Genomic DNA, 12500 nt, shown 5'->3' with positions numbered 1-12500 from the left:
CGTGACAGATTACACACACACACACACACACACACACACACACACACACACACACACACACACACACACACACACACACACACACACACACACACACATGGGTTATCTCACTCACGCTTAAGAGGAAAATATTTATGTCAATCTTCCAGAAAAACGTGAAATTAGTGAAAGTTACACGTGACACTTCAAGAAATAAAGAAATAACTCAAAAAAAAATCGCATTGAAATAATAAAAGACGCAAAGAAAAAGAAAGAAAAAAAATAGAGAAGTAATAAATAATGGAGAAAAATTGAGATGATATAAACAGAAATAAAGAAAAATAATACTAAAGAAAGTGAAAATAAAACGAATAAGAGAATAAGAAGAGAAAATAAAAAGGAAAGGAGTAGAAAAGAAGAGTGATAGAGAGAACATTCATACGTGAAGTTACAAATTTAGTTGAAAAAAGGAGACCATTTATAAAGAACACACGTAAAACTAAGCAAGTGAATAGTTAGATGAATAAATAAATAACCAGAGAGAAGCGTGAAAAAGGAGATTGATAACAGAAAACCCACGTAAACTTACAAAAAAGCACAAAAGAAACAGCGAGAGAAAACAACGAGAAAAGCAGAAACTCGACGAAAAAAGTTACAAAAGAACCCAAAACAAGCAAATAAAAGAAATCAACCACAGAAAAACACGAAAAAAAATCTGAAAACAGCGAGAGAAAAGGAAAATAACAGAAACTAAACGCAAAATAAAAAAAGACACTCAAAGTAGCAAAAAAAAAAACACAGGAAACACGAACAAATTACGAATAAAAACCACGAAAAGGAGAAAAGGGAGAGTGACAACAGAAAACGTGACAAACCAACACAAATCTAATCACGAGAAGAAGGAGGAGGAGGAGGAGGAGGCAGTGCGCGATGGCGGGGTGTCAGTTCTGCGGGAGAGACAGCAAGCTGAGGAGTAAACTGAGGAACTTGAGGCAGAAGACCTACGGGGACCCACTGTGGCCTGAGGAGGATGAGGACTATGTGCAAACCAACGAGGGGTAGGTCACGTGGGTCGAGGGACGAAGATAGGTCACATGGGGGGAGCGTGGATGGGTATTAGGTCACAAGTTCTATTTATTTATTTATTTATTTTTATAGTGGTGTTCTAATGTTGTCCAGGTGTTAAGTGGTCATCAAAGTATATTAGGTCAAGTTTTATTTATTTACTTTTTTTATTTATTTATTTTAGAGTGGTGTTCTAATGCTGCCCAGGTGTTAAGTGGTATTAAACCCCTTAATTGAGTACTGGGACGCATTTTCACCATGAGTTTTGGGTGTGATTAGACGATTTTATTAACATTAGAAAGGGTCTATGGAGGTCAGAAGATTAGTGGCCACAGTCTTCACTATTTCAATCTCCCCACATGAGTTTCTGCAGCTGTATAAAACCACCAGATAGTAAGCAGAATGAATATGGAAACGCGTCATGGTACTGAAGGGTCCAACCATAGTGATAGGTGAGAGATAGGAACGTTCTCCCATCACGGTGTTACTTAATCATTTCCAGGCTTTGTAACCTTCTTCTCCTTCCCTCCCTCCTCTCTTTCCTCTCTTACTGCCTGTCTCTCACTTTTCCTTCCTACTTCATTGTTTCTTTTTGCCTGTCCCACATTTTCTCCCTCCTTATGTGTCTCTTCCTTCCTTTCTCTGTTACTCTCTTTTTTTTTTTTACTGTCTACTCATCCTCTCTCTCTCTCTCTCTCTCTCTCTCTCTCTCTCTCTCTCTCTCTCTCTCTCTCTCTCTCTCTCTCTCTCTCTCTCGCAAGAGGATAATTAATGTAGACGCTTGTGGAAGTTATAAAATGCGTGACAGATAGGCGACAGGAAACACGTCCGGACCTCTTCAAATATACGTTTCCCTGTGTGTGTGTGTGTGTGTGTGTGTGTGTGTGTGTGTGTGTGTGTGTGTGTGGAGCGTGTGGTTCTGTGTGGCTGTTACGTCACACACACACACACACACACACACACACACACACACACACACACACACACACACACACACACACACACACATTTTACAACCACAGACCAAGGTGAAAGCCAGACAGAAGGTTCATATTTGTTAAGTTTAGTAAGTCTCGTTCCCTCCTTCCTTCATTCCTTCTTTCTTTTCATCCTTCCTTCCTTCCTTCCTTCCTTCCTTCCTTCCCTCCCTCCCTCCCTCCTTCCTTCCTTCCTTCCTTCCTTCCTTCCTTCCTTCCTTCCTTCCTTCCTTCCTTCCTTCCTTCCTTCCTTCCTTCCTTCGTCTTTGATACAAGTAAGAATTTTTGAGGAATAGTTAAAATTGTTTATTTGGAGAAGATACACAGGAGGAAGAGGAGGAGGAGAAGGAAGAAGAGGAGGGAAACCCATGAGCTCCCCTATTTCTCTCTCTCTCTCTCTCTCTCTCTCTCTCTCTCTCTCTCTCTCTCTCTCTCTCTCTCTCTCTCTCTCTCTCTCTCTCTCTCTCTCTCTCTCTCTCTCTCTCTCTCTCTCTCTCTCTCTCTCTCTCTCTCTCTCTCTCTCTCTCTCTCTCTCTCTCTCTCTCTCTCTCTCTCTCTCTCTCTGTGCTTGTGGTTACCTGTTTCCCCTCAGGTGTGTGTGTTGAGGCTCCAAGGTGTGGTGATTGGTTGTCCTCTCGAAGTTCTTGTTTGTTGCTTTTTTACTCTTTCCATTTTTCTTTCTTTATTCTCTTCTCCTATTATCTATTTTTTTCTTTTGTTTTATTTATATGTTTCTTTTTTTCATATTTTGGGATTATGTTTGTCTTATTCACTCACCTTCATCGTCGACACTCACGCACACACACACACACACACACACACACACACACACACACACACACACACACACACACACACACACACACACACACACACACACGATTTCATTAGGGCTTACTGTTGCCAGGGCCTCGTGTGTGTGTGTGTGTGTGTGTGTGTGTGTGTGTGTGTGTGTGTGTGTGTGTGTGTGTGTGTTGGGGGGGAGGGGGAAGAGAAGGGGTTATTGTCTTAAAAGATATGCTGAAGACCCATTGTTTACTGTTTACTCCCACTAGAAATAGAGGTTCCCATAGGACTGAGAGAGAGAGAGAGAGAGAGAGAGAGAGAGAGAGAGAGAGACTTTATTTTACTTGACATAACCTTACCTTACCTTACCTTACCTTATTTTCCTTTATATTCGTTCCCTTCACTTCACATCCTTTCCCATCCCTTCCCTTTAAGTCTCCTTTTGTCCTCATCTCTTTCCCATCCCTTCTTGATCCTCCGCTGCCTCTTTTCCCTTCCTCTTTCCTTCTATTCCTTTACCCTCCCTTCCTAACCCAACCCTACCTTACCTTCACCTTTCTCTCCTGTCCCTTCCTTCCTCTTCCTTCACTCTCTAGTTAAATCACCCTGGTAATCAATCTGTCCCTCTAACATGGTCACTTCATCGCCTTTCTCATTTCTCTTTACTCTCTCAGCCATGCCAAGCGGTGTTGCCTTTCGTCTCGTCTCCCTCCCTAAGCTTTCTCTCGCCTCCTGCTGCTAATGATCGCTAGGAGAGGAGGCGAGAAGCGGGAGGGAGTGTAATTAACGTTATTGGCCTTGTGTAAGAGAGAGAGAGAGAGAGAAAGAGAGGATACTGTCATTTTATTCATCATCTTCTTGTATTATTTATCAGATTGCGGGAGAGAGAGAGAGAGAGAGAGAGAGAGAGAGAGAGAGAGAGAGAGAGAGAGTATTTCTTCTTTACCGTGTCAATTTTTTATAGACATACCATCTTTTAGGCCTACTATATTTTTTTCATTTGATAGGCCTAGTTTACCTTGAATTAAGCTTACTGTATTTTTCTTCCCTGCTTTATAAACCTACACTATTTGATTTTCTCTATTCATAACTCTACCATACCCTTTCGTCAGATAGGCCTACTGTTTTTTTCTTATTTAGGCCTCCTGTGCTGGTTTATAGGCCTAATTATATACAGGTTCTGCAGGTGTTCAAGGAGGAGGGGGGGGTGTGAAGTCCTTGGAGGGAGAGATCAATGCCAAGTTATGTTTTTTCTGTCTTTTTTTTCTCCAGTAAGACTTGTAATCCTTCTCTTCCTTGCATTCCTCTCCTCTCCTCTTCCTTCCCTCCCCTTGCCCTTGTGTCCTCGTCCTCCTCCTCCTCCTCCTCCTCCTCCTCCTCCTCCTCCTCCTCCACGCTTCCTCTTTAAACCTGTCCTCTAATTATGCTTCTTCACTTTTCATGTTTTGCGTCTCTTCTTCACTTCTTATCTTTTCTTTCTTCGTTTTTCTCTTTTCTATATTTTCTCCAGCTTGCGTGTTTGTTCTTTCTTTTACCTTTCCTTCCACTCCTTTATTTCTTCTATTAGTCCTGTTTCATCTTTTTTTTCCAGTTTTATCTTCCTTTCACTTATTTTCTCTGTTCTGTCTTCCTTCATTATTCTTTCATTTTTTTTCTGTTTTCACTTTTTTCTTTTCTTTCCTTTACCTTATTTAATTTCCTTCTCTTATCTCTTCCACCCTTTACTCTTACTTATTCGTTTCTACTTTCATTCCATTTATCTCTTTTCTTCTTATTCCTCTCCTCCTCATATCATTCCCTCTCTTAATCTTACTTAATTTCATCTCCTTTCACCTCTTTATTTAATTTTCTCACCATATTTATCTTTTCCATCCTTTACACTTATTCGCTTCTATAATAGGTAGTTTCATTCCTTTTCTCTCTCTTATCTTCTCATTCCTTTCCTCCATATCTTTTCCCCTCTTAATTCTAATTTAATCTAGCTTTACACTTTTACTTAATTTTCTCACCATATTTCCTTTCTTCCTCGTATCTTTTCCATCCTTTGCACTTATTCGCTTCCATTTTCATTCGTTTTCTTTCTTTTCTTCTCCTTATTCCATTCCTCCATAACTTTTTCCTTCTTAATTCTAATTTCATCTAGTTTCACCCTTTAACTTGATTTTCTCCCCATATTTCCTTTCTTTCTTGTATATTTTCTTAACACTTACTCATCCTTAACTCCTTCAGTTCTAGGCCACATTTTTACCTTGAGTTTTGGGTATGATTTGACAGTTTTGTTTACATTAGGAAGGATCTATGGAGGTCAGAAGATTAATGGCTTGAGTCTTCACTATGTTAATCCCCACATGAGTTTCTGAAGCTGTATAAAATCAAATAGTAAGCAGAATAGATATGAAAACGTGTCATGGTATACTGAAGGGGTTAATCTCTTGTTAACCCCTTCAGTACTGGGACACATTTTTACCTTGAGATTTGTGTACGATTAGGCCATGTTATTGACATTAGGAAGGGTCTATGGAGATCAGGAGATTAATAGCCACAGTCTTCACTATTTCAATCCCTCACATAAGTTTTTGAAGCAGCAAAATCACCAAATAGTAAGTAGAATTAATATGGAAGGGTGTCATGGTCCTGAAGGGGTTAACTTACATGTCTTATCTTCGCAGGGAGGTGGGGGCGCGGGAGTGGGTGGAGCTGCTGGAAGTCCTCGCCTATGTGGTGTGCGGGGAGGAAGGTGAAGTTACAGAGGACATCTTCACCACTATCTTGACGTCGAGGGGGGTGAGTCCAGGGCCGCTCGAGGGGGGGTTCAGTTCTCCTATACAGAGTTGGATTGTATGTTTGAATAGAGTATAAGGTATTTTGTGTGTGTGTGTGTGTGTGTGTGTGTGTGTGTGTGTGTGTGTGTGTGTGTGTGTGTGTGTAGTTATTTTTTGTGTTAGTATTTTTTTTCAGTTTTTTCCTTTTATTTCTCTTATTTTGCTTCTGTATGTTCCCCTTCTCTCTCTCTCTCTCTCTCTCTCTCTCTCTCTCTCTCTCTCTCTCTCTCTCTCTCTCTCTCTCTCTCTCTCTCTCTCTCTCTCTCTCTCTCTCTCTCTCTCTCTCTCTCTCTTTACCCCCAGCCATCCTCTCCTCACTCCTCACCCGTCACCCCTCACGTGCCTCCTTCCCCCCCCCACAGGTGCTGGAGAAGCTGTTTCGCCTGGTGAACAAGGATGGTGACGGCGCGGTAACCAAACACGAGATTATGGACTTTATTGCAAACCTCACCTATGCACGGTAAGTCAGTGCTATACCTGAACTAAAGAGAATTAATTGTCTCGAAGTATTATTGTAACATAAGGATGAATAAATAACAAGAACAATAACAACAGTAACAACTACAATAATAATAATAATAATGATAATAATAATGATAATAATAATAACAATAATAATAATGATAATAACAATGATAATAACAACAACAACAATAACAACAACATCAACAATAACATCAACGACAACAACAATAATAATAATGATAATAATAATAATAATAATAATAATGATAATAATAATAATAATAATAATAATAATAATAATAGTAATAATAATAATACACCACCACCACCACCACCACCAACAACAACAACAACAACAACAACAACAACAACAACAACAAGGCCAGTAATAACAATGAATCACGGCAAAGAGTTCAGTTTTCAAGGAACACCTTGAAAAATTGTTTGGCTTCTCAAGGTCATTAACGTTCTCACCTGATACCTCACCTGTTTTCGTTCTAATTGTTTACGTTCCCCAGGTGACAGGTGCGACAGGACGTACTGTTTCCTGTTTTGCCTCTTATTTCATTACCACGGAACCTCCACGGCCACCGACACACACACACACACACACACACACACACACACACACACACACACACACACACACACACACACACACACACACACACACACACACACACACACACACACACACACACACACACACACACACACACACACACACACACACACACACACACACACACACACACACACACACACACACACACACACACACACACACACACACAAGAATACGATATCAACAAGAAGCTGAAGTAATAGTTTGATGTTATTGGGTTTACCGTACAAATGCATGACTCAAATTGTAATCTCTCTCTCTCTCTCTCTCTCTCTCTCTCTCTCTCTCTCTCTCTCTCTCTCTCTCTCTCTCTACATTTAAACATTGGACATTTTACAGGTCTCTCTCTCTCTCTCTCTCTCTCTCTCTCTCTCTCTCTCTCTCTCTCTCTCTCTCTCTCTCTCTCTCTCTCTCTCTCTCTCTCTCTCTCTCTCTCTCTCTCTCTCTCTCTCTCTCTCTGAAATAAAACAAAGTATCTTAGATTGTTTGTCTGTCTATTTATCTATCTCTATTCACTTATCCTTCTGTCAGTTTGCATATATGTTGTTCCTCTGTTTCGTTACCTGTCAGCTTGTTCAATTACTTGTCTACTGTGGGGCAAAGAAAGACACCTGTTTACTTCTTTGTCTGTATTTCCTAATGTCACTACTTCAACACGATAGTTTACCTGTTATTATCATTATCTAACGTACGTTCGCCTACATTATTTACTGGAAACGAAGCTGATAATGATGATGATAATATTTGTATCGATACCTTTATCAGCATCTTATCATTAGCTCCGTCATCAAGGCAGGTACATTGTGCAATCCGTACTCTCATTGCATAGCGAAAACGGTAAGACTGTAAGGGGAATGAGATAGCTTGGTCACGTAGGAAGAAGGGAAGACCAGAGACCGATTAATCCCTTCGGTACTGGGACGCATTTCTACCACGAGTTTTGGGCGTGATTAGACGATTTTATTTACATTAGGAAGGATTTATGGAGGTTGGAAGATTGGTGGCCAGTCTTCACTATTTTAACCCCCCACATAAGTTTCTGAAGCTGTATAAAATCAGTAAATAAGTAAGCAGAATGAATTTGGAAACGTGTCATGGTACTGGAGGTGGTTAAATGACTCTTGGGGAAACCAGTTCAAGGAAGAAGATTGAAGGGAAGATGGAGTGGTGATGTTAAGGAATGGGAGTAAGAGAGGAAGATGCAAGGGATAGGAAGTGCAGGAGACACAGTCATAGAAAACGGTGATAGGAGAACATTTTGGTTGCCGCCGTGGTACAGTGGAACCATGCGTGCTTTGGGGTCCGAGGGGTCTCCAAGCGCACAGGTTCGAATCCTGTCCACGGTCCGAGTGTAGGTTGGGCTTCCTTACTTGGGACAACGGTTTCCTAGCGGGTGGGCTTTCAGATAGGAGGTACCCCCAAAAAAATATCCCCTTTAACCCATAAATTCCCGTGAAAAGCCCACATGGTATTAAAAAGAAAAAAAAAAAAAAAAGACCTTACCTGCTTCTGTATTTCCAGCTTCCTATGACTTGACTTCATTTAAGAGGGAGGTTTCAAGACATTTATCCTTTTTTCTTTCTTTTGCTAACTCTCTCAAACCTGCAAGGGGACTGGCAACTCAGTCGGTCTTGTCTTATGTTGGCCGTGGCCAGCTTTTCCTTCTTACATGATAAAGGCTATGAATTATGAATCGTATCGTATCAAGGAAAAGTAATTCAGCTGGTTTCTCTCTCTCTCTCTCTCTCTCTCTCTCTCTCTCTCTCTCTCTCTCTCTCGGTAGAGTGACACAGCATTGCGGGAAGGTGACTTTGACGTTTGAAGTAGACAGACCCGAAGATCATGAGTTGAAACTGGCACCGCGCACACACACATACACACACACACACACACACACACACACACACACACACACACACACACACACACACACACACACACACACACACACACACACACACACCTACACACACGGAAAAAATACACAAGGATATATGCAGATGTGACATACCAAGACACTCCACTCTCTTTCCTCATCCCTCCCCTCACTCCCCCCAATCTCTCTCTCCCCCCCATAGCGCCCACTCCCCTCCACTCCTCCAGCTCCCCTTGCCTTGCTTAACATATTATCTAAGCCAGGGGTCAAGGTGGAGCTGCTTGATGACGTGACTCCTCCACCTGTATCCACGTCAGCTTCACTTTTAGTCTCCACTTTGTATTTTGTAAAGCTTCAATACTTTTCTTTTTTCTTTTTTTTTTTTTTTTGGGGGCGGGGGCGTCGCCATCACCCTGTCTTGGATATTAGGACATTTATTTATTTTATTTTACCTTTGAATTTGTCTGTATATTTATTTGTCACATGTAAATTGTTTATTCTCCGTAATTTGTTGTTGTTGTTGTTGTTGTTGTTACTTGAGTTCTTTATTTCTTACTGGCATCATTTAATTACCTCCATTACTGCTTCTGCTTCATTAATTCACTCATTACTCTGGGACATTTTCTTTACAATGTCTTTATTTCACGCCTTTGCTGCTTGTTTTTCTTCAATCTTTATTCTTTTTCTTATTTGTTACTTCATTTAATTCCCCTCATTATTGTTTCATTAATTCATTCATTACTCTGGGGGATTTTCTTTACAATTTCCTTATGATACTCCTTTTCTACTTGTTTCCTTGTTATTTTTCCTCAATTTCTACTTCTTTTTCTTATTTGTTACTCTCTGACGTACTTCATTGCATTCTCCTCATAGCTGTTTCATTAATTCATTCATCGCTTCCGGTGGTTTTCTTTGCAATTTCTCTATTATACTCCTTTTCTACTTGTTTTTCTTCAATTTTTACTTCTTTATCTTATTTCTTATTGGCTTCATTTAATTCCCCTCAGTACTGCTTCATTTACTCATTCAGGGCTCACGATGGTTTTCTTTACAATTTCTTGATTTTACGCCCCTGTTTCTTGTTTTTTTTCTTCAGTTTTTACTTCTTTAATCGTATTTCTTACTTGCTTCGTTTAATTACCCTTATAACTGTTTCATTAATTCATTCATTACTCTCGGGGGATTTTCTTTACAATTTCTTTAGTTCACACCCTTGCTATTTATTCTTTTCTCATTTATACTTCTTGATCTCTTTTTTTTTTCTCTTTCACTCCTTTATTTATGATTATTTAGGCATACACTGTTGCTTTGTCTTGTTTTCCCTCAATTTCAACTCATTGCTCTCTTTTTTTCTTTCTGATTCCTGACTTTACAATTATTTAAGCATTCACCGCCATTATTCCTTCTCCCTCTCAATTTCTATTCCCTGTGTTGTCTTTTATTCTCTTCCTAACTCCTGACCTTACAATTATGCTAACACTGCCACTACATCACTCTCTTCTCTCATATTCCTCATACGTCTCTTACTTTCCCTCTCCATATTTTCCCATTCTCTTTTCTTTCTCCTTGTGCTACCTTTTTTTTCCTCCTTCACTCCTCACTTCAATTCATTCCAATTCCAAGCACAATTGTCTGTATTCTCTCCTATTCTATTCCTGTATGTGTGACTCCTCTCATGTCATCACTATTTCTGTTACCATTTCACCTCTGCCTTTTCACTACATTCCGTCACGTCCCAATTTTAGCACCACTTACTCATTACAACAAACACTGGACTTTGCTGCCACTTTTGTATCACTTTTCTAGGTGCCCAAATAACATACCTCAAGAATGTTCCCCTTTGAAGTCATGAATCGTATCTTTGTTATGTTATCTGTTATCTCTCACAAGAACTGCACACAGTCACTACCATGTTCATTTGCTCGTGTGTGTTCAATCTTGTTATCAGTGCCGTGGTGTTATTGCGTGTCAGGCACCAAGAATGACGGCCGTGACGTTACCGTGTTAAGGACATTGATTATAAAGGAACGTCTGAGATTGATTAGCGGTAGTCTTGTCTCAGGTCACGGTCTGCTGGACGTGTGCAAGGCTTGTACCGAGAGCGTTAGCAAGGCCACTTCTGTTGCTTGATTCCTTTTGGGGTTTTATATACTCCACAAGACTGCTGAACCCGACTGACTGAAGGGACGCTGAAGGGGGAAGTTAAAATAAGGAAGGAAAGAATAATTGGACTCTTACACTATTCCTGGACTTTTTTTTCTTTCTTTTTTCATCGCTGACGGAAAGAAGATTGTTGGATAAACTTTCGCAGACTGACATCGAGGAAACTAATTAAGACCAGCAGCAAAAAAGCGCAGAGAACGGAGAAGACAAGAGAAAAGGACAGAAGACATTACAAAAACCGCAAAGTCCTAATGGGTTTGGTTGCGAGGAAGTCTAATTAGGAATCACAACAGGTCGAAAAGAAAAGGAAAAACAAGATATATCCTCGAGAGGCGAGAACGCAGAGTCGCTCAAGAACCAAGAAGCGTGGAGGAGAACACAAGCATGAGGGAGAACACCACTCACACAAACACACACCATGGAAACTCTCACAAGACCAGAAATAAACACACAAACCGAGGTATAAAGAGAGCAAACACAGTGCCGAACAACACAACCAGGAAGAAACAACAAGAAGAGCACAGTGAAACCTACAGATACTCGGGAAGAAAGGAAATAATCGAAATAAAGGAAGAAGCTGAAGGAGAGAGCAAAGACGGAAGTGGAGAGAGCGAGGGGGAGAGGCGGGCGGTAGCGAGGTGTTCGTCAGGGAATGAGAACAGAGCCCTGAAGAATTGTTACTGCTGCAGACACAAGACCAGGACACTCATTCATATGTCCTCGTGTTCTTCCTGCATGCCCCGACTGCCTGCCTGGTGAGAGAGAGAGAGAGAGAAGTGGGGGAGGAAGGAAGGACGTTCAGTGTAAGGGAATAATTATTGTGGTTTGTCTGTCTGTCTGTCTGTCTGGTGAGGGAAAGATTGGGGGGGTTATGGGAGGAGAAGTGGAGGAAGGACTTGTTATGTAACGTAAACTGTTATTGTGGTCCTTTTGTCTGTCAGTCTCAGTCTAACTATCTTGTTAGAAAGATCTGACTTAACCTAACCTAACCACACCTTAAAACTTCATCTCTTCTTCCTCCTCCTCCTCCTCCTCCTCCTCCTCCTCCTCCTCCTCCTCCTTTTCCTGATCTTCATCTTCCTTTTCCCGTCACTCATCGCTTCTCGTTTCCTTCTGACGCAGCCCTCGCACCGGGTTCACGCGGGAGAACCTGGAATGGCTGGAGCAGATGTTCCGGCAGGCGCTGGGACACAAACAGGAACTCTCCTTCGACGACTTCAAGAAGATTGTGCACTCCAGAAACGTAAGTAAGAGTGAGGCATTGCTACTTAACCTATCACAGTAATGACTCTATGGAAAATTAATTGTCTGAGAGTTCCTGTGCTTCTGTGTGTGTTACTTGGCCACCATCTGACAACTCAATGATTGCAGAAGGTTCTAGTTCTTGTTACATTAGTTTTTTTTGTTTTTGTTATAGTTTTTGTGTTCTGTCGCCTCACTGCTCTATATATCTTTGCCCCTGTCCTTTGGCTAATTATATCGACTCTGTAAGGTGACTGGCGACTGTGTGGGCCTATTTTTCTTTATATTTTTGTTGCCCTTTGCCATTCCTCCTCTTTTGCATAGAAAAAAAAAATCTTGCCCATCCTCAGACACCACTATTTCAAGAGACTCTAGTTGAAGCTACACGTTATTTCAAGCTACATTTTACCGTATCAGTGACAGATTAACAACATTCCTACAGCATTATCAACAGAAACACTCAGAAGAACCCAGCTCATCATCTCTGTGGCCTTTGTAAA

General features: G+C 40.9%; 1 protein-coding gene across 3 annotated transcripts in view; it reads left to right on the top strand.

The window, feature by feature from the left end:
- LOC123519413 (NADPH oxidase 5-like) overlaps nucleotides 1-12500 on the top strand; it is a 32538-nt gene that overhangs the window by 6649 nt on the left and 13389 nt on the right. Inside the window, exons 1-4 of one of the 3 annotated variants that reach the window (XM_045280701.1) lie at nucleotides 719-1037; nucleotides 5477-5591; nucleotides 5992-6089; nucleotides 11881-12001. In XM_045280701.1, the coding sequence (XP_045136636.1) occupies nucleotides 910-1037; nucleotides 5477-5591; nucleotides 5992-6089; nucleotides 11881-12001 (462 nt within the window). In that variant the 5' untranslated portion in view covers nucleotides 719-909. Of the gene's footprint in view, nucleotides 1-718; nucleotides 1038-5476; nucleotides 5592-5991; nucleotides 6090-10641; nucleotides 11514-11880; nucleotides 12002-12500 lie in introns of those variants that run through there. The other 2 variants (XM_045280699.1, XM_045280700.1) reach the window with 2 other exon arrangements.

The sequence above is a fragment of the Portunus trituberculatus genome, chromosome 45 (assembly GCF_017591435.1).
Source record: "Portunus trituberculatus isolate SZX2019 chromosome 45, ASM1759143v1, whole genome shotgun sequence".
Taxonomy (NCBI): domain Eukaryota; kingdom Metazoa; phylum Arthropoda; class Malacostraca; order Decapoda; family Portunidae; genus Portunus; species Portunus trituberculatus.
The sequence above is the reverse complement of the archived record's forward strand: the minus strand, read 5'-3'. Positions and strand labels throughout refer to the sequence as shown.